The sequence below is a fragment of the Aegilops tauschii genome, chromosome 3 (genome assembly GCF_002575655.3).
Source record: "Aegilops tauschii subsp. strangulata cultivar AL8/78 chromosome 3, Aet v6.0, whole genome shotgun sequence".
Lineage (NCBI taxonomy): Eukaryota > Viridiplantae > Streptophyta > Magnoliopsida > Poales > Poaceae > Aegilops > Aegilops tauschii.
This window is the reverse complement of record NC_053037.3, coordinates 332,094,477-332,117,628: the sequence shown is the minus strand read 5'-3', so window position 1 is coordinate 332,117,628 and position 23,152 is coordinate 332,094,477. Positions and strand designations below refer to the sequence as shown.

The following is a 23,152-nucleotide window of genomic DNA, read 5'->3' as shown; positions in this document are numbered from 1 at the left end:
ATGTGGGTCCCCCCATGCAGGTGGGCCCCACTTCGGAACCTTCTAGAACCTTCCCGGTACAGTACCGAAAAATCCCGAACATTTTCCGGTGGCCAAAATAGGACTTCCCATATATAAATCTTTACCTCCGGACCATTCCGGAACTCCTCGTGACGTCCGGGATCTCATCCAGGACTCCGAACAACTTTCGGTTAACCGCATACTAATATCTCTACAACTCTAGCGTCACCGAACCTTAAGTGTGTAGACCCTACGGGTTCGGGAGACATGCAGACATGACCGAGACGACTCTCCGGTCAATAAACAACAGCGGGATCTGGATACCCATGTTGGATCCCACATGTTCCACGATGATCTCATCGGATGAACCACGATGTCGAGGATTCAATCAATCCCGTATACAATTCCCTTTGTCAATCGGTACGTTACTTGCCCGAGATTCGATCGTCGGTATCCCAATACCTTGTTCAATCTCGTTACCGGCAAGTCACTTTACTCGTACCGTAACGCATGATCCCGTGGCTAACTCCTTAGTCACATTGAGCTCATTATGATGATGCATTACCGAGTGGGCCCAGAGATACCTCTCCGTCATACGGAGTGACAAATCCCAGTCTCGATTCGTGCCAACCCAACAGACACTTTCGGAGATACCTGTAGTGCACCTTTATAGCCACCCAGTTACGTTGTGACGTTTGGTACACCCAAAGCATTCCTACGGTATCCGGGAGTTGCACAATCTCATGGTCTAAGGAAATGATACTTGACATTAGAAAAGCTCTAGCAAACGAACTACACGATCTTGTGCTATGCTTAGGATTGGGTCTTGTCCATCATATCATTCTCCTAATGATGTGATCCCGTTATCAATAACATCCAATGTCCATGATCAGGAAACCATAACCATCTATCGATCAACGAGCTAGTCAACTAGAGGCTTACTAGGGACATGTTGTGGTCTATGTATTCACACATGTATTACGGTTTCCAGTTAATACAATTATAGCATGAACAACAGACAATTATCATGAACAAGGAAATACAATAATAACCATTTTATTATTGCCTCTAGGGCATATTTCCAACAGTCTCCCACTTGCACTAGAGTCAATAATCTAGTTCACATCACCATGTGATTAACACTCAAAGTTCACATCGCCATGTGACTAATACCCAAGAGTTTACTAGAGTCAATAATCTAGTTCACATCACCATGTGATTAACACTCAATGAGTTCTAGGGTTTGACCATGTTATGCTTACGAGAGAGGTTTTAGTCAACGGGTCTGCAACATTCAGATCCGTGTGTGCTTTACAAATCTCTATGTCATCTTGTAGATGCAGCTATCACGCGCTACTTGGAGCTATTCCAAATAACTGCTCTACTATACGAATCCGGTTTACTACTCAGAGTCATCCGGATTAGTGTCAAAGTTTGCATCGACGTAACCCTTTACGACGAACTGTTTTACCACCTCCATAATCGAGAAAATTCCTTAGTCCACTAGATACTGAGGATAAGTTCGACCGCTGTAATGTGATCCATTTCCGGATCACTATTGTACCCCTTGACTAACTCATGGCAAGGCACACTTCAGGTGCGGTACACAACATAGCATATTGTAGAGCCTACGTCTAAAGCATAGGGGACGACCTTCGTACTTTCTCTTTCTTCTGCCGTGGTCAGGTCTTGAGTCTTACTCAATACTCACACCTTGTAACACAGCCAAGAACTCCTTCTTTGCTGATCTATTTTGAACTCCTTCAAAATCTTGTCACGGTATGTATTCATTTGAAAGTACTATTAAGCGTTTTTGATCTATCCTTATAGATCTTGATGCTCAATGTTCAAGTAGCTTAATCCAGGTTTTCCATTAAAACACTTTTCAAATAACCCTGGATGCTTTCCAGAAATTCTACATCATTTCTGATCAACAATATGTTAACAACATATACTCATCAAAAATTCTATAGTGCTCCCACTCACTTCTTTGGAAATACAAGTTTCTCATGAACTTTGTATAAACCCAAAATCTTTGATCATCTCATCAAAGCGTTCATTCCAACTCCGAGATGCTTACTCCAATCATTAGAAGGATTGCTGGAGCTTTGCATACTTGTTAGCATCTTTCAGGATTGACAAAACCTTCTGGTTGTATCACATACAACCTTTCCTCAAGAAAATCGTCGAGGAAACAATGTTTTGACATCCTATCTGCAAGATTTCATAAATAATGCAGTAACTGCTAATATAATTCTAACAGACTCTTAGCATCGCTACGAGTGAGAAAGTCTCATCCCAGTCAACTCCTTGAACTTGCCGGAAAACATCTTAACGACAAGTCGAGCTTTCTTAATGGTGACACTTACCATCATTGTCTGTCTTCCCTTTAAAATCCATCTGTACCCAACAGCCTTACGACCATCAAGTAGTTCTTTCAAAGTCTATACTTTGTTTTCATACATGGATCCTCTCGGATTTTGTGGCCTCAAGCCATTCGTCAGAATCCGGGCCCACCATCGCTTCTCCATAGCTCGTAGGTTCATTGTTGTCTAGCAACATGACTTCCAAGACAGGATTACGTACCACTCTGAAGTAGTACGCATCCTTGTCGTCCTATGAGGTTTGGTAGTGACTTGATCTGAAGTTTCATGATCACTATCATAAGCTTCCACTTCAATTGGTGTAGGTGCCACAGGAACAACTTCCTGTGCCCCGCTACACATTAGTTGAAGTGACGGTTCAATGACCTCATCAAGTCTCCACCATCCTCCCACTCAATTCTTTCGAGAGAAACTTTTCCTCGAGAAAGGACCCGTTTCTAGAAACAATCACTTTTGCTTTCAGATCTGAAATAGGAGGTATACCCAACTGTTTTGGGTATTCTATGAAGATGCATTTATCCGCTTTGGGTTCGAGCTTATCAGCCTGAAACTTTTTCACATAAGCGTCGCAGCCCCAAACTTTTAAGAGACGACAGCTTAGGTTTCTCTAAACCATAGTTCATACGGTGTCGTCTCAACAGAACTGTGTGGTGCCCTATTTAAAGTGAATGCAGTTGTCTCTAATGCCTAACCCATAAACGATAGTTGTAATTCGATAAGAGACATCATGGTATGCACCATATCCAATAGGGTGCAGTTATGATGTTCGGACACACCATCACAATATGGTGTTCCAGGCGGTATTAGTCGTGAAACAATTTCCACAATTTCTTAATTGTGTGCCAAACTCGTAACTCAGATATTCATCTCTATGATCATATCACAGACATTTTTATCCTCTTGTCACGACGATCTTCAACTTCACTCTGAAATTACTTGAACCTTTCAATAATTCAGACTTGTGTTTCATCAAGTAAATATTCTTAGCATCTACTCAAATCTGTGAAGTAAGAACATAACGATATCCACTGCGTGCCTCAGCACTCATTGGACTGCACACATCAAATGTATTACTTCCAACAAGTTGTTCTCTTGTTCCATCTTACTGAAAACGAGGCCTTTCAGTCATCTTGCCCATGTGGTATGATTTGCATGTCTCAAGTGATTCAAAATCAAGTGAGTCCATATGATCCATCTGTATGGACTTTCTTCATGCATATATACTAATAGACATGGTTCGCATGTCTCAATCTTTTCAAAAACGAGTGAGTCCAAAGATCCATCAACATGGAGCTTCTTCATGCATTTTATACCAATATGACTCAAGTGGCAGTGCCACAAGTATGTGGTACTATCATTACTATCTTATATCTTTTGGCATGAACATGTGTATCACTACGATCGAGATTCAATAAACCATTCATTTTAGGTGCAGGACCATTGAAGGTATTATTCAAATAGACAGAGTAACCATTATTCTCCTTTAATGAATAACCGTATTGCGATAAACATAATCCAATCATGTCTATGCTCAACGCAAACACCAAATAACAATTATTCAGGTTTAACCCCAATCTCGATGGTAGAGGGAGCATGCGATGCTTGATCACATCAACCTTGGAAACACTTCCAACACATATCGTCATCTCACCTTTAGCTAGTCTCCGTTTATTCCGCAGCTTTTATTTCGAGTTACTAACACTTAGCAACCGAACCGGTATCTAATACCCTGGTGCTACTAGGAGTACTAGTAAAGTACACATTAATATAATGTATATCCAATATACTTCTGTCGACCTTGCCAGCCTTCTCATCTACGAAGTATCTAGGGTAGTTCTGCTTCAGTGACCGTTCCCCTCATTTCAGAAGCACTTAGTCTCGGGTTTGGGTTCAACCTTGGGTTTCTTCACTAGAGCAGCAACTGATTTGCCGTTTCATGAAGTATCCCTTCTTGCCCTTGCCCTTCTAGAAACTAGTAGTTTTACTAACCATCAACAATTGATACTCCTACTTGATTTCTACTTTCGCGGTGTCAAACATCGCGAGTTGCTCAAGGATCATCATGTCTATCCCTGATATGTTATAGTTCATCACGAAGCTCTAATAGCTTGGTGGCAGTGACTATGGAGAACCATCACTATCTCATCTAGAAGATTAACTCCCACTCGATTCAAGTGATTGTAGTACTCAGACAATCTGAGCACATGCTCAACGATTGAGCTTTTCTCCCTTAGTTTGCAGGCTTAAGAAACTTGTCAGAGGTCTCATATCTCTTGACGTGGGCACTAGTCTGAAATCCCAATTTCAGTCTTTGGAACATCTCATATGTTCTGCGACGTTTCAAAACCGTCTTTGGTGCCACAATTTTAAACCGTTCAACATTACACACTGAACTATCACGTAGTCATCAAAACGTGTATGTCAGATGTTCGCAACATCCACAAACGACGCTCGAGGTTCAGCACACCGAGCGGTGCATTAAGGACATAAGCCTTCTGTGCAGCAATGAGGACAATCCTCAGTTTACGGACCCAGTCCGCATAATTGCTACTATCAACTTTCAACTAAATTTTCTCTAGGAACATATCTTAGTAGAACTAAAGCGTACGCTACGACATTATTTGCAAAGACCTTTTGACTATGTTCATGATAATTAAGTTCATCTGATTATTTAATGAACTCCCACTTAGATAGACATCCCTCTAGTCATCTAAGTGATACATGATCTGAATCGACTAGGCCGTGTCCGATCATCACGTGAGACGGACTAGTCATCATCGGTGAACATCTCCATGTTGATCGTATCTACTATACGACTCATGTTCGACCTTTCGGTCTCTTGTGTTCCGAGGCCATGTCTGTACATGCTAGGCTCGTCAAGTCAACCTAAGTGTTTTGCTTGTGTTCCGAGGCCATGTCTGTACATGCTAGGCTCGTCAACACCCGTTGTATGCGAATGTTAGAATCTATCACACCCGATCGTCACGTGGTGCTTCGAAACAACGAACCTTCGCAACGGTGCACAGTTAGGGGGAACACATCTCTTGAAATTTTAGTGAGGGATCATCTTATTTATGCTACCGTCGTTCTAAGAAAATAAGATGTAAACATGACAAACATCACATGCAAATCATAAAGTGACATGATATGGCCAATATCATCTTGCGCCTTTTGATCTCCATCTTCGAGGCGCGGCATGATCACCTTCGTCACCGGCATGACACCATGATCTCCATCATCGTGTCTTCATGAAGTTGTCTCGCCAACTATTACTTCTACTACTATGGCTAACGGTTAGCAATAAAGTAAAGTAATTACATGACGTTTTTCATTGACACGCAGGTCATACAATAAATTAAGACAACTCCTATGGCTCCTGCCGGTTGTCATACTCATCGACATGCAAGTCGTGATTCCTATTACAAGAACATGATCAATCTCATACATCACATATATAATTCATCACATCCTTTTGGCCATATCACATCACATAGCATTCCCTGCAAAAACAAGTTAGACGTCTTCTAATTGTTGTTGCATATTTTACGTGGCTGCTATGGGTTTCTAGCAAGAACGTTTCTTACCTACGCAAAAGTCACAACGGTGATATGCCAATTGCTATTTACCCTTCATAAGGACCCTTTTCATCGAATCTGATCCAACTAAAGTGGGAGAGACAGACACCCGCTAGCCACCTTATGCATCAAGTGCATGTCAGTCGGTGGAACCTGTCTCACGTAAGAGTACGTGTAAGGTCGGTCCGGGCCGCTTCATCCCACAATGCCGCCGAATCAAGATAAGACTAGTAACGACAAGCAAATTGAACAAATCATCGCCCACAACTACTTTGTGTTCTACTCGTGCATAGAATCTACGCATAGACCTGGCTCATGATGCCACTGTTGGGGAACGTAGCAGAAATTCAAAATTTTCCTACGTGTCACCAAGATCAATCTAGGAGATGCTAGCAACGAGAGGGGAGGAGTGCATCTACATACCCTTGTAGATCACGAGCGGAAGCGTTCAAGAGAACGGGGTTGATGGAGTCGTACTCGTCGTGATCCAAATCACCGATGATCCTAGCGCCGAACGGACGACACCTCCGCGTTCAACACACGTACGGAGCGGGGATGTCTCCTCCTTCTTGATCCAGCAAGGGGGGAGGAGAAGTTGATGGAGATCCAGCAGCACGACGGCGTGGTGGTGGAAGTAGCGGGATCCCGGCAGGGCTTCGCCAAGCGCAAGCGGGGAGGAAGAGGTGTCACGGGAGGGAGGGAGGCGCCAGGGCTTGGGGTTCTGCTCCCATGCGCCTCCCCACTATATATAGGGGTGGAGGGGGCTGGTTTCTTACCCTCCAAGTCCATTGGGGCGTTGGCAAAGATGGGGGAAAGAAATCCCATCATTTCCCTTCCCCACCGATTGTTACCCCCCTTTTTTAGGGATCTTGATCTTATCCCTTCGGGATACGATCTTATTCCTTCTAAGGTGGGATCTTGGTGCGCCTTGACCAGGGTGTGGGGCCTTGCCCCCACTACCCACGTTCATGTGGGTCCCCCATGCAGGTGGGCCCCACTTCGGAACCTTCTAGAACCTTCCCGGTACAATACCGAAAAATCCCGAACATTTTCCGGTGCCCAAAATAGGACTTCCCATATATAAATCTTTACCTCCGGACCATTCCGGAACTCCTCGTGACGTCTGGGATCTCATCCGAGACTCCGAACAACTTTCGGTTAACCGCATACTAATATCTCTACAACTCTAGCGTCACCGAACCTTAAGTGTGTAGACCCTACGGGTTCGGGAGACATGCAGACATGACCGAGACGACTCTCCGGTCAATAAACAACAGCGGGATCTGGATACCCATGTTGGCTCCCACATATTCCACGATGATCTCATCCGATGAACCACGATGTCGAGGATTCAATCAATCCCGTATACAATTCCCTTTGTCAATCGGTACGTTACTTGCCCGAGATTCGATCGTCGGTATCCCAATACCTTGTTCAATCTCGTTACCGGCAAGTCACTTTACTCGTACCGTAACGCATGATCCCGTGGCTAACTCCTTAGTCACATTGAGCTCATTATGATGATGCATTACCGAGTGGGCCCAGAGATACCTCTCCGTCATACGGAGTGACAAATCCCAGTCTCGATTCGTGCCAACCCAACAGACACTTTCGGAGATACCTGTAGTGCATCTTTATAGCCACCCAGTTACGTTGTGACGTTTGGTACACCCAAAGCATTCCTACGGTATCCGGGAGTTGCACAATCTCATGGTCTAAGGAAATGATACTTGACATTAGAAAAGCTCTAGCAAACGAACTACACGATCTTGTGCTATGCTTAGGATTGGGTCTTGTCCATCATATCATTCTCCTAATGATGTGATCCCGTTATCAATGACATCCAATGTCCATGGTCAGGAAACCATAACCATCTATTGATCAACGAGCTAGTCAACTAGGGGCTTACTAGGGACATGTTGTGGTCTATGTATTCACACATGTATTACGGTTTCCAGTTAATACAATTATAGCATGAACAACAGACAATTATCATGAACAAGGAAATACAATAATAACCATTTTATTATTGCCTCTAGGGCATATTTCCAACATATAGTGGACAGAGGTTGGGGCTGGAACGAACTGACTCAGGATATGAACATGATAGGAGATATCAGGACGCGTAACAGCAAGATAGACAAGACTGCCAACAAGGTGACGATAGCGAGTGGGGTTAGGGAGAGGGTCACCATCAGAAGCACGAAGCTGAACGTTGAGTTCCATAGGAGTCACAACTGTGCGCTCATCACCGAGAGCAGCGCGAGCAAGAAGATCCTGAATATATTTTTCTTGGGAGATGTAGAAGCCATCAGAGGTCGAGGAGATCTCAATCCCAAGAAAATAGCGAAGTGGACCAAGATCAGTCATGAGGAACTGGTCGCGAAGGCGAGCCTTAACAAAGACTATGTAGTCAGAGTCGTCACCAGTGATGATCATGTCATCAACATAGAGAAGGAGCAGAGTCCGACCACGAGGAGACGTGTGAACAAACAACGCGGGATCATGATCACTGGGCAAGAAGCCAGCGGCAGTCGCCATAGAGGCGAAGCGCTCAAACCAGGCGAAGTCGACAGACCAAACCATCAGGAGCATAGTACCCCGGTGGTGGCTGCATATAAACCTCCTCACGCAACTCGCCATTAAGAAAAGCGTTCTGAACATCAAGTTGAGAGATAGACCAATGACGAACAGAAGCAACAACAAGAAGAGTGCGAACAGTGGTCATGTGGGCCACAAGAGCGAATGTCTCATCATAATCGCGTCCCTGCTCCTGCTGAAAACCACGGGCCACAAGGCGCGCTTTGTAGCGCTCAAGAGAACCATCAGAGCGAGTCTTAATCTTGTAGACCCACTTGCAGGTGATGGGACGGACACCGGAAGGGAGGGAAACCAGATCCCATGTGCGAGAGCGCTCAAGGGTAGCAAGCTCTTCGGCCATCGCAAGCTGCCATTCAGGCTGAGTCATGGCAGTCCGATAGGAAGTGGGCTCAACAATAACAGAGAGACCGTACCGATCAGGAGAGTTGCGATCAGGCGGGGGGGGGGGGGGGGAGGCCGAGCACGGAGGTTATGAACCGGGGGAGGCGTGAAAGGAGGTGCACCAGAGGTGGAAGGCGCATCAGGGGAAACATCCTCAGAACGAGGGCGACGAGTATAGTGAAGAGCAAATGGTGAGAGAGGGCGACGGACTGAAGATGATGGTGGAGAGTTGGAGGAGGAGGATCGGGAAGATGGTGTCGGTGGTGAAGGAGAAGGAAGGAGAGGTGCAGGCGGAGGAGGAAAAACATGAGGAGGCATATAGCAGGGTGTATCAGGGAGAAGAAGAAAAGAAAGATCGTCCACAGAGAAGCTCGAGGTAGAAGGACGTGGGTAGTAAGAGCGAGACTCGTCAAAGGTCACATCACGCGAGATGCGCAAAAGACGACCAACAGGATCCCATCAGCGATAGCCCTTGTGCTCATCACTGTAGCCAAGAAAAACACACTCAACCGACTGAGCAGTCAGTTTGGTGCGTTCTCGCGGGGCAAGAAGGACATAGCACACACATCCAAACATACGAAGAGCTGAGTAGTCAGGAGAGCGACCAGTGAGACACTCCATAGGAATACCACCATGCAGAGCAGTCGATGGCTGTATGTTGATGAGATAGGTGGATGCAGAAACAGCCTCAGCCCAAAAATGGGGTGGGAGAGAAGCGGCAATCATCAGAGCACGAGCCGTCTCAAGTAGATGACGATGCTTACGTTCGGCAACGCCATTCTGAGCATGTGCACCAGGACATGAGAACTGGGCAAGAGTACCCTGTTCCGCAAGAAAACCACGCAACAGCTGGGAGATAAACTCACCAGCGGAGTCAGCACGAAAAGTACGAATGGGCGTGGAAAACTGGGTGTGAACCATGGCAGCAAAACGTTTGTATATAGGGAGAACCTCCCTACGAGATTTCATAAAGTAGAGCCAAGTGTAGCGAGAAAAATCATCAATAAACAAGATATAGTAGCGGTGACCACCTTTCAAATCAAAGGGAGCAGGACCCCATACATCAGAATGAACTAAGTCAAAAGGACGCTGAGATACCAACTCACTGGTAGGATAAGGTAACTGAGTCTGTTTGCCAAGTCTGCAGCCATTACAATGTAAAGAAACATCTCCAGATACAGACCCTAAGAGGCCCTGATGAACTAAAGAAGACAAGTGAGAGCCACATATGTGACCAAGGCGATGATGCCACTGCTGGAAGGACGTAGACGAAGAGGCAGCAAGAGCATGGGAGCTGGCCGAAGTGGTGGCAGCGGAAGGAACACAAAGCCAGTGAACCTCCCAAAGGCCCTCTGACTCACGGCGCCGGGGGCCAGCACCAACCAAAGCCTTGGTGCGACAATCCTGAATGGAGCAAGAGTCGGTATCAAGAATGACACGACAACCAGAATCAGTAAGTTGGGCAGCGGAAAAAAGATTCATGGTGAGGCGAGGAACATGTGAAACACTAGGAACAGAAAAAGATGGAGTGGAAAGAAGACCACGGCTAGCAACAGGAAGAGGTGTGCCATCAGCGGTAAGAACATTAACAGGCGAATCAAGAGGTCGGAGAGAAGACAGCACGGAAGAATCAGAAGACATATGAAAAGAGGCTCCAGAATCCAGAACCCACGAAGATGTACCTGACTGTGTAGATGCCTGCGGTGGTGGAGCAGTGGCTGCAGTCACAGCAGCAGCGGAACCGGTCGACGAAGAGCCTGAGGAAGCTAAGAGACGCTTGAGCCTCATAATGTCCTGGTCAGTGAGTGACGGGGTCGAGGAGGATCCAGGAGTCCCACTGGAAGAGGAGCGCCTCTGGTCTCGCTTGTTCTCACGGTAATCAGACTCTGGGTGACCTGGCCGAGAGCAGTAGCCACAGAAGGTGTCACGGCGCGACCGGCCCCTCTCAGCATAAGAAGGACGACCCACTCCCCCCTGAAGGAGTAGGCAGGAGCGGTGGAGCAGTGAGGCGAGCAGGTGGCATAGGAGCTCGGGCGGCCAACACTGATGGAACCACAAGTAACCCAGCAGAGCGTAGGCGGGTCTCTTCAGCACGAAGCTCAGCAAGTACCTCCGAGATAGGAACACGACCACGAGCGAGCAGGTGAGCACGGCGAGGCTCGAACTCAAAGCGAAGACGAGATAAGAACTCGTGAACCCGCTGAAACTCCAAATCGGACCGTGTAGTCTGACAGCAACGACAAGTTCCACAAACGACGGTCCGAAGAGAGTCAAGCTGACGCCAGAAGGCAGAGCACTGTGAATAGAACTCATCAACAGAGGAATCACCTTGCTGGAGTGCATGCTCCTGACGCACCACAGATAGGTAGAGAGCATCACCAGAGGGCTGATAGCGCTGACAGAGATAAGACCACATCGCTGCAACTGAGCCAAGTCCCATGAACTCCAACGCGAACTGAGGAAGGACACTCGCAGTAAGAACAGCAGCAGCACGAGCATCATCATTGCACCACTGAGTGTAAGCAGACAGATCATCACGATAGGCAGAAAGGGCATCCGAATAGGCTGACATCTGCTGATCATAGGCATCAACTGCAGTATCATCGAGAGCCTTGGCGGCATCGCGATCAGCCTGAAGAGCATCAGCAGCAAGAACCGGCGGTGTTGGCGGGGTAGGAGCCACAGGAGCAACAGGGCAAGGCAGACAGGGGACCTCGCCAGAGAGAACACCCCACAGAAGGAGATCGCGCATGTGGATACACATAAACCCCGCAAACTCGGCATAGTTTGTGCCATCGAAGATCACCGAGCACCGAGGAACGATGACATAGCCCGAAGAAGACATGAGGAGCTCTTTTTTTGTCAACTGCTACAGTAGATTGCTACAGGAGACCCCGATCTAGATCGGGATCGGGCTCGCGCTGGCTCGATCCAGCCCCGATGGAGGAAGCGGGGGGGAAGGGCGAGCGTGGGAGGGGCCGGCCCTGGGCAGCACCGGCTGCAGCAGGAGGCGCCCAGGGGCGGCAGGGCGCGGGGAGGTCGCGGCCGGGCGCGGGGAGGCGCGGGGAGGTGGCTGCCGGGCGCGGGGAGGCGCGGGGAGGTGGCTGCCGGCCGCGGCCGAGCACGGGAAGGCGCGGGGCAGCGCGAGGCCGCAACGGCAGGCCGCGGCCGAGCTCGGGGCAGCGCAAGCCGGGGCAAGACGGCGTGGCGGCGGGGAGGGAGAGAGCCGGGGGCGAGGGAGGAGGTGGCCGGCGCCGGCGACGAGGTAGAGGGAGGCCGGCGACGGGGGAGCGAGGCACGGCGCTGCGAGCATGCGGGAGCAGGAGAGGAACCTAAGCATCTGATACCATGTTAGGAATGGGCAACTGCATTCACAGGAGGGCCAAGGGCCAGTACATATACATGTGTATGGTAAAGTGCAAGAGAGACTATACACATTTAACAATAATAAGAGTCAAGTTCATGCACAACGGCAGAAAGGGAGCAGGGTGATAAATTTGGTAAGAAAATGCAGTTAAGTAACCAGCCACTAGAAGACAATCGTGTGTGCATGTGCTTCAGGGCATCTATACGCCAGCCCAATCACTCTCCCTTTCATCTTGACAGAGACTCTAAAACCATATTGGTGACAACTCGAAGCAAAGTAATGATATCTCTCCATCAGTATCACATTTCTTATGCTTCTGTCAGACCTGAAACAAATATTAGCAGGGTTTAAAATCTCTGAGTGCAGTCAAGAGTTTAAAATCACTAGAGTAAAAACAGAAATTACCAGGGTTAGGAAGATTTGCTATTTCAATTGCATACGTCCTGGTCAAATTCATACCAACAATCACCCAAGGGAAAATCTTTTGGCTCTAATTTATACTCCCCTCTGTAAACTAATAAGATCTTTTAGATCACTACTTCAGTGTAAAAGATCTTATATTACTTTACAGAGGGAGTAACATAGATTGTTCAAGAGTGAACTTCCATTTATATGTCCAGAGCACATGGACAATGTCAAAACGAAAACAATTCAGGACTTGAGTCTGCCCAGGTTGCACTTTGTGAATTGGAATGCTGATGTATTTTATGGGGTGTTTCTTAAGTTAAATGCAACAAAATTATCGTCAAGAAATAATATAGTGTACAGTGTTTCTCATTGCAAAAACACCTCTTTTCACATTAGAAGCTCTCAGGAATATATACTTACAAACAGAATCAATGAGCGTAATCCTACATCAGAATTTAGAAAATCTCTTGCAAAGAAATGGCAACAATTAATTTACAACAATCTGCTCAAGTTTTCAATAAAACCAGTTGGGGCGTCTTATCAGACGCAAGGAAACATTGGAAAAACTAGCCAAGGTTCTCAAACATAAGAAGAAAATGCAATTAGGAGATGCAAAGCAACACTTGCTAAAATCAACCACTCAATCAAGCATATCATAGAAGGTAAATTATTTGCTAAATCTGATAAGAGACCGAAATAGGTTCAGCACAACACAACCCAAGGAACTGGAATACGAAAAAGAGTACATCTCTTGACACAGACCAAGAATAGATCAAAAATTGGCCGAGATAACAGATAACATGAGAGCAAAAATTTAGAGCTTGTCCTCAAATTCAGAGAGAGGGGTCATCTGTTCTTTCAACCCTTTCCTCTTGCGGATATCCAAAACCAGCTGGGCCGCCTGTGATCCTGCCTCCAAAGGATCAGCAGACATCATGTCCCAGTGATCAAACACACACTGCGGGAAGGCCTGGCCAGATGTCGCAGCCCTAAGTGTGCCCGAGAAACCAAAGGACTCGATAACAGGGAGGTACGCCTTGATGTTGTAAAGTGGGGTACCAGGCCTCTGCATCTCCTCAAACACGTGCCCTCTCTTCTGGTTAAGAACACCGTAGATGCCACCAAGTGCATTCTCAGGCGCCTGGATCTCCACCAGGTACACAGGCTCGAGTAACCTTGGCTTAGCTGTGAGCTGAGAAGCATAAATGACCCTTCTAGCCGTCGGGATGACCTGACCACCTCCCCTGTGAATAGCATCCGTGTGGAGAACAACGTCGCAGACCTCAAAGCAAATACCACGCATGTTTTCCTCTGCCAATGCCCCTTCTTTCGACGCCCACTGGAAGCCAGCCACAACGGAGTCCTTGATTTCGTTCAGATACTGTACTCCCTTGCACATATCAACAACCATATTCGGCCCAGTGGTCTCGGGTCCAAAGCACCAAATCTTCTTGGCAAGATCCTTGTCCCAACCAAACTCCTCAGACAGAACCTTGGAGCGCACCTTGGGATCATCGCGTGGGCCGATGCGGCCATCGTCAATGGCCTCGGCCAGCCCTTCCTCCATGGGACGAGCTTCCATGTAGAGACGGTTGTGCTTGTTCGGGGACTTGCTCATCACGGTGCGGCAGGACTTCTCAAGCACGGTCTCACGGAAAGAGACAACAGGAGGGGAAACAATAATCTCAGCACCACCCATGAAATCCTCCTGCAGATCCTTCAAACAAATTTCAAGGTGCAGCTCTCCAGCTCCAGCAATGATATGCTCGCCAGACTCCTCCATGGAACACACAACCATAGGGTCAGACTTCGCCAGGCGCTTCAAGCCTTCCACAAGTTTGGGAAGATCGGAGGCAACCTTGCACTGGACAGCAACGCGTACAACAGGGGATACAGAGAATTTCATTGCCCTGATTGGGCATGCATCAACCTCCTTCTCGTTTGTCAGGGTAGCATTCTTTGTGATGAACTGGTCCAAGCCAACCATAGCAACAGTATTACCACAAGGAACATCGTCAACAGACTCTTGCTTCTTCCCCATCCAAATAACTGTACGCTGGACACTCTTCACGTACAGATCCTTCTTCTGGCCAGGAACATAGTTTGGGCCCATGATCCGGACCTTCATGCCAGTTGCAATTCTCCCAGAGAAGACTCGGCCAAACGCAAAGAATCTGCCCTTATCAGATGCTGGAATCATCTTGGAAACATAGAGCATAAGAGGACCTTCTGGGTCACAGTTTCTTATAGCAGTTGCATAGACATCGTCAAGGGGCCCCTCATACAAGTTCTCTACACGATACTTCTGTGCTTTCGAAGGAGAAGGAAGGTGGAATATCATCATCTCAAGTAGAGCTGTACTTGCTGGCAGCCAAGTCTGCATAACACGCTTCATTAAAGGCTTGCCCATTAGCTCCTTCTCATCAGCCTTCATGGTCACACCAAGCTTCTGTAACATAGGCCACAATTTATCCTTCTGGTCATTCATGCAGGTGTTGATTATTTGCTTGATTGGATCATAGCAGAACTGAACAAAACCTCTCTTGCAAGTAGGAGAGCCCGTGTTCTTGTTGGTCCACTTTTTCGTGGCTGTGTCAAAGAAGTTCTCACCCCAAAGCCTCTCCATCATTTTACTTTCATCAACTCCAAACTTGGAGGCATACATCTTAGCAAAGTTCGTGAGAGTAAATGCCCATCCATGTAAACCAGCAGAGAAAGCAACAGTTCCCTTCTCTGGGTAGACTTGGACATCACCAAGTTTTGCATCTTCATATGTCGCCATAATGACATTGGCGTTCTCAATGACACGGGAGAAAGTCTGGTAAGCTTCCTCGCCATCAACCTGAAGCTCAAGGAAGCATCTGTCCATCTTGTTCACAGTAAGGACAGGCCTAATCCTCTCACCAAGGGCTTGGCGAAGCACAGTTTCAGTTTGCACACAGACACCCTCAATACAGTCAACCACCACCAAAGCACCATCAGTAATACGAAGAGCAGCTGTGACTTCTGAAGAGAAATCAACGTGCCCAGGCGAATCTATAAGGTTGATCAGGTATTCATTCCCATCTCTCTCGCCCTTATAAGCCCTGAGTGATTCATCAGTCATCTCATAGAAAAGAGATATACCCGTGGATTTGATTGTGATACCACGTTCCGCTTCATCTGCACGAGTATCAGTCATGCGGACGTCACCTGCAACTTCTTGTGCAATAATCCCAGCAGCTGCCACCAGAGAATCAGTAAGCGTAGACTTGCCTGTAGTGAGTTAAAACCATGAACACGGTCACAAACATGACATGTAATTACCAGTAGTGCACACTCTTAATATTGAACAAGAAACGGAGCGCTAAAACGCCATAAAGATAGAGCACAGTCGAAACATTGACCCACAAAAAGGGGAGTACACAAATGTTGGAATTCAGAGATTACTAACAAGATTAAATTTTGCAAAATAAATAAATAACAACATTAAAACAAAAACAAACAGGAGAGACAGCAAAATGGCTTGATGAGCACACATGATTTACTGAGATTAAATTGCATAACACAACTATGCAGTAACACAAAATACAACCAACACGTATTTAAATAATCACCCATTTACTTCAGGACAATACAAAATTAGCTTTAAATCCTGGATGATCAGATCCTTAAAATGAAAGGAACAAACAGGTTATCCATTGAACTTTACTTTACTGTGCACAATCATGTTTAAGCTAGCATTTGGTCAAAGTCATATGGACTGCAATTTTCAGGATGAAAATACAATCTGACAGCAGAAATGTAAACGAGCTATATTATGCAATTAAAATATCACAGCAATCTAAAAATGGGCATGTGTTCTAGCAAAACAAGAGACATCATGAACAATCTATAAAGAATCAATACAAAGAAAATATATGAGCAGAAATATACAATCTGAGATCAGAAATATAAACAAGCTATGCTGTGAGATAAAATATTTCACAAGTCTATGCTGAGCAACTGTTCATACAAACAAGAGACAACACGAACAAGCGAAAAAGGATCAACCCCCATAGATAACATATGAATAAAAACATCAAATACTTGTGCAACCCAAGCAGTAACTTTCCCAGCACATACCATGGTCCACATGAGCAATAACAGACATGTTGCGAATATTATTTTGCTTGTCCATGATGATGCGGAGTCCTTCTACTGTGAATTTCACCATCTTGACTGCTTTTGATTATCACACTACAAATATAAATTCCTGTTCAAAAGTAGTAACCAAGTTAGAATCCATGTAATCACTAGGATTAACAGTACTAAGAAGATTACTGAATCACCCCATGGTAGAAATGATTGACAGTCCTAACCAGATTTGGTAGCTCCTATGTTTCTATACATAAGTGCCAGAGGTAAGCAGAGCATGGAAAGGCAAAATTCGGCAGACATGGTAAAAAATCAAAGCACAGGTTGAAAATAAGGACATCAATATAATGCAAGCCAGGTGAGACTTCAGTCTATATTAGATTCTGCATGACAACGAAGGTAAATGTTGTAACGTTAAACATTTCGCAGAATGATGAACTTTAGACTGCAACACAAAATATCCCTATTTACATAGCAAGAGATCGTAAATCAGAGAGTAGAGATAACAGAAAACAAAACCTCGGAAAAAAATACCCAAGATTGTCAGAACACAACTAAACAAAGCTCTTGTATCAATACAAGAAAGAGAAGGAAAACAAAGATTGAGTATCTAGTGAATCGCATGAATCAGAAGCATAATCCTGTAGTAAACAGAACATAAATCTCTTAATAAAGAAAACACATATCCATGTCACTCTGCCGAAACTTACGGCCCTGCGGAAACAATACATTTATGATTCACATATTCATATGTTCGAATGTCTAACATAATTTAAACTCTGCTACTGGAAATAAAATCGAATGTAAAATAACACCTAAAACGTTTCAACAGAACGGCATTTATATCGCATCAGACGGTAAAATGCATCAGGGAGAAAAATCTAGGGCATGTTGTGTGGTACAAAAGCTACATCTACCAGAATTAGATCGGCATTCAGCACCAGACCATTACTTGTACCCACTACAAATAATGTTAAACTATTCCACGGGAAGAACAAGAGCCCTTGCGAGCTGGACCAAAACCACTCAGCGGTCAGCGCACGGACGATCTACAGGGAATAGATCGATCGAGCACAAGGATGTTGTCTCACCTTGAGGATCTCCCTCGCTGTCAGGAGGAATGAGATGAGGACAGCCCTGGAGGATGAGGAGGCGGCGGCGCCGAGCGAAGGCGCAGGAGAAGGACCTAGGCGATCCCCCTGTGGCCTGTGCGCTGTGGGCGATCCGGGGTTGCGGCCTTGCGGGGGGTTTTATTGACTGCATAGTGACGGCGCCGCGGGAAAGGCGAGCGTATCGTGGCTGTCCGTGCGGCTGTGTGGCGAGCGACGCCGTCCGATCTGCACCAAGGAAGTGATAGTTCGGAGAATGCCCGGTGGACTTGTTCCGAGCTGATTTCTGGGCCACTCTTCCATCTCTCAAATAAGAAACTTGGCCCTTACGTATAGTGAGGCTGTGCATGCAGCTTGGCCCTTACTCTTCCATTTTTACCTGTTTTTAGGGTATCCATTTTTACTTCTTATTATGCAGCCTCCGGTCAATCGGTTAGTGTGGACAAGTCGTGCAACTTTTTCAGCCAAAATACCAATGTGAATACTAGGAACAAATCTGCTCTACTATGAACATTCTAACAGAAGCTCTAAATGATACTCCCTCCGTTTCTTTTTAGTCTGCATTAGCACATATGCCCGTGCGTTGCAACGGAAGAGATTTTTTTCCGAGAAGCATCTAAAGAGATAATTGATGTGTCCATCAAAACAGTCTCCACAATAGTGGGGCGAGAGAGTAGAGAGTTGTAGTGTTCTCGCGGACTATGTTTGGCCCGCGAGATTAATATAGTAGTGGGGTTGGTCGGAGTGGCGGCCACTACCCAACTCGTGTCTTTTCTTTCCTTTAGGTCCGCCTCCTTGTCGAGGTTGTGGCGACCTCCTGATTTTTTTAAATTAAAATGCGAGCATTTTTTTGGAAAAATGCAAACAAAACTTGAAACAGAAGATTTTTTAAAATTCGCAAACATTTTTCGAAAACAGGAAACATTTTAAGGCGGATAAAGAAACATCATTTGAATTTGTGAACAATTTATAAAAATGGAAACTTGTTTTGAACATTCAAAACCATTTTCAAAAATGTGTTTTCAACCACGAACATTATTTTGAATTTGTGAATATTTCCATTAAAAGGAATATTTTTCAAATTTCTATTATTTTAAAAAATGCAATTTATATTAAAATTCATGAACAATTTTGTTTTTTGAGAAAATGCGAACATTTTAGAATTTCAAACAACTTTGGAACGAGAATAAAATTAACGTTCCAAATATTTTCGAAAATGGGAATTTTAAAAAATTCTAAAGATTTGACGAAATTTTGTACAAAAAAGGAACTTCTGAAAAAATATGGGAAAAAGAAAAAATAACTTGAAAGGAAAAAATAACTTGGAAGGAAAAAAGGAGGTCGGGCAGTGGATTAGAATTGTGTACGGACTAGCTCTGGCGACCGTTGTGGCGACCTGACCGCGCCGCCGGCTCCTGCTCGCGGGTCCTCCCCGGGCGCCGCTGACATGGGCGTTGGGATGGCCGCTGGGAATCGCCGGCCGACCCTCTGCATCACGTGCTCGTCGGCGTCGTGGGCCGATTTGGCTGAGGAGGTGGAAGGGGAGGGTCCGGTGGAGCTCCCGGTGAAACTTGCGCCACCGCAATTGGGAGACTTCTGGGCGGCGACGCGCCCTGCTCATCGGTGTGGCAGGTCGTCGCCGCGTCGGGACCGCCTGAGTGGCCCATCGTTGTCGCGTCGTCTGGTCGATGCGGTCCGTCTCGCCTCCACCATGGCTCGGCCCGCCACGCTCCCGGGTTATCCCCCGCGGTGGCGCCCGGTGCCTTGGCCGTTGATGCGCTGCGCGCAGGTGCTGCCGGCGCCGGACCCGGTGTGGCCGCCCCGCCGCTGCCTTGCCGGCGTCGCGCGTGCCATGGTCCGGCCCCGTGCGGGCGGCGCGGTTGCGTGGGCCGTCTGACGCCTGCGCTGTGACTGGGCCGACTGGTGCCTTGATAACCCACAAGTATAGGGGATCGCAACAGTTTTCGAGGGTAGAGTATTCAACCCAAATTTATTGATTCGACACAAGGGGAGCCAAAGAATATTCTCAAGTATTAGCAGCTGAGTTGTCAATTCAACCGCACCTGGATAACTTAATATCTGCAGCAAAGTATTTAGTAGCAAAGTAGTATGATAGTAATGGTAACGGTGGCAAAGGTAATGATAGCAGTATTGTAGTGATTGTAACAGTAGCAGCGGTAAAGTAACTAAGCAAAGAGCAATGTGTGAAAAGCTCGTAGGCATTGGATCGGTGATGGATAATTATGTTGGATGCGGTTCATCATGTAACAGTCATAACATAGTGTGACACAGAACTAGCTCCAATTCATCAATGTAATGTAGGCATTTATTCCGAATATAGTCATACGTGCTTATGGAAAAGAACTTGCATGACATCTTTTGTCCTACCCTCCCGTGGCAGCGGGGTCCTAGCGGAAACTAAGGGATATTAAGGCCTCCTTTTAATAGAGTACCGGACCAAAGCATTAACACATAGTGAATACATGAACTCCTCAAACTATGGTCATCACCGGAAGTGGTCCCGATTATTGTCACTTCGGGGTTGCCGGATCATAACACATAGTAGGTGACTATAGACTTGCAAGATAGGATCAAGAACTCACATATATTCATGAAAACATAATAGGTTCAGATCTGAAATCATGGCACTCGGGCCCTAGTGACAAACATTAAGCATAGCAAAGTCATAGCAACATCAATCTCAGAACATAGTGGATACTAGGGATCAAACCCTAACAAAACTAACTCGATTACATGATAGATCTCATCCAACCCATCACCGTCCAGCAAGCCTACGATGTAATTACTCACGCACGGCGGTGAGCGTCTTGAAATTGGTGATGGAGGATGGTTGATGATGACGACGGCGACGGATTCCCCTCTCCGGAGCCCCGAACGGACTCCAGATCAGCCCTCCCGAGAGAGTTTAGGGCTTGGCGGCGGCTCCGTATCGTAAAACGCGATGAATCCTCTCTGATTTTTTTCTCCCCGAACACGAATATATGGAGTTGGAGTTGAGGTCGGTGGAGCTCCAGGGGGCCCACGAGGCAGGGGCGCGCCCAGGGGGCAGGCGCGCCCCCACCCTCGTGCCCAGGGTGTGGGCCCCCTGGCCTTGATTCTTTCGCCAGTATTTTTTATTAATTCCAAAAATATTCTTCGTGAAGTTTCAGGTCATTCCGAGAACTTCTATTTCTGCACAAAAATAACACCATGGCAATTCTGCTGAAAACAGCGTCAGTCCGGGTTAGTTCCATTCAAATCATGCAAGTTAGAGTCCAAAGCAAGGGCAAATGTGTTTGGAAAAGTAGATACGATGGAGACGTATCAACTCCCCCAAGCTTAAACCTTTGCTTGTCCTCAAGCAATTCAGTTGATAAACTGAAAGTGGTAAAGAAAAACTTTTACAAACTCTGTTTGCTCTTGTTGTTGTAAATATGTAAAGACAACATTCAAGTTTTCAGCAAAGATTATGAACTAACCATATTCACAATAACATTTAGGTCTCATGTTTGCTCATATCAATGGCATAATCAACTAGCGAGCAATAATAATAAATCTCGGATGACAACACTTTCTCAAAACAATCATAATATGATATAACAAGATGGTATCTCGCTAGCCCTTTCTGAGACCGCAAAACATAAATGCAGAGCACCTTTAAAAATCAAGGACTGACTAGACATTGTAATTCATGGTAAAAGAGATCCAATCATAGTCATACCCAAATATAAATTAATAGTAATGGATGCAAATTAATGCAGTGCTCTCCAGCTGGTGCTTTTTAATAAGAGGGTGATGACTCAACATAAAAGTAAATAGATAGGCCCTTCACAGAGGGAAGCAGGGATTTGTAGAGGTGCCAGAGCTCGGTTTTGAAATAGAGATAAATAATATTTTGAGCGGTATACTTTCATTGTCAACATAACAACCAAGAGATGGCGATATCTTCCATATTTCACACATTATAGGCGGTTCCCAAACAGAATGGTAAAGTTTATACTCCCCCTCCACCAACAAGCATCAATCCATGGCTTGCTCGAAACAACGAGTGCCTCCAACTAACAACAGTCCCGGGGGAGTTTTGTTTGCAATTATTTTGATTTGATTTGCATAAAGCATTGGACTGGGCATCCCGGTGACCAGCCATTTTCTCGTGAGTGAGGAGCGGAGTCCACTCCTCTTGAGAATAACCCGCCTAACATGGAAGATGCGGATGTTAGAAATATGCCCTAGAGGCAATAATAAATTGGTTATTATTATATTTCCTTGTTCATGATAATCGTTTATTATCCATGCTAAAATTGTATTGATAGGAAACTCAGATACATGTGTGGATACATAGACAACACCATGTCCCTAGTAAGCCTCTAGTTGACTAGCTCGTTGATTAATAGATGGTTACGGTTTCCTGACCATGGACATTGGATGTCGTTGATAACGGGATCACATCATTAGGAGAATGATGTGATGGACAAGACCCAATCCTAAGCCTACCACAAGATCGTGTAGTTCGTCTGCTAAAGCTTTTCTAATGTCAAGTATCATTTCCTTAGACCATGAGATTGTGCAACTCCCGGATACCGTAGGAATGCTTTGGGTGTACCAAACGTCACAACGTAACTGGGTGGCTATAAAGGTGCACTACAGGTATCTCCGAAAGTGTCTGTTGGGTTGGCACGAATCGAGACTGGGATTTGTCACTCCGTGTAAACGGAGAGGTATCTCTGGGCCCACTCGGTAGGACATCATCATAATGTGCACAATGTGACCAAGGAGTTAATCATGGGATGATGTGTTACGGAACGAGTAAAGAGACTTGCCGGTAACGAGATTGAACAAGGTATCGGGATACCGACGATCGAATCTCGGGCAAGCACTATACCGGTAGACAAAGGGAATTGTATACGGGATTGATTGAATCCTTGACATCGTGGTTCATCCGATGAGATCATCGTGGAACATGTGGGAGCCAACATGGGTATCCAGATCCCGCTGTTGGTTATTGGCCGGAGATATGTCTCGGTCATGACTGCATGGTTCCCGAGCTCGTAGGGTCTACACACTTAAGGTTCGATGACGCTAGGGTTATAGGGAAAGTATGTACGCGGTTACCGAATGTTGTTCGGAGTCCCGGATGAGATCCCGGACGCCACGAGGAGTTCCGGAATGGTCCGGAGGTAAAGATTGATATATAGGAAGTGAGGATTTGGC

General features: G+C 45.9%; 1 protein-coding gene across 1 annotated transcript; it reads right to left on the bottom strand.

Annotated features, from left to right (window-relative positions):
- Positions 1 to 13,339: 13,339 nt before the first annotated feature.
- LOC109740147 (elongation factor 2) lies at positions 13,340 to 18,053 on the bottom strand. Its single transcript, XM_020299184.4, has 3 exons — positions 17,924 to 18,053; positions 16,821 to 16,950; positions 13,340 to 15,971 (listed from the first exon to the last, which is right to left on the bottom strand). The coding sequence occupies exons 2-3, from the start codon at positions 16,909 to 16,911 to the stop codon at positions 13,531 to 13,533; spliced, it is 2,532 nt and encodes an 843-aa protein (XP_020154773.1). The 5' UTR covers positions 16,912 to 16,950; positions 17,924 to 18,053; the 3' UTR covers positions 13,340 to 13,530.
- Positions 18,054 to 23,152: the final 5,099 nt, after the last annotated feature.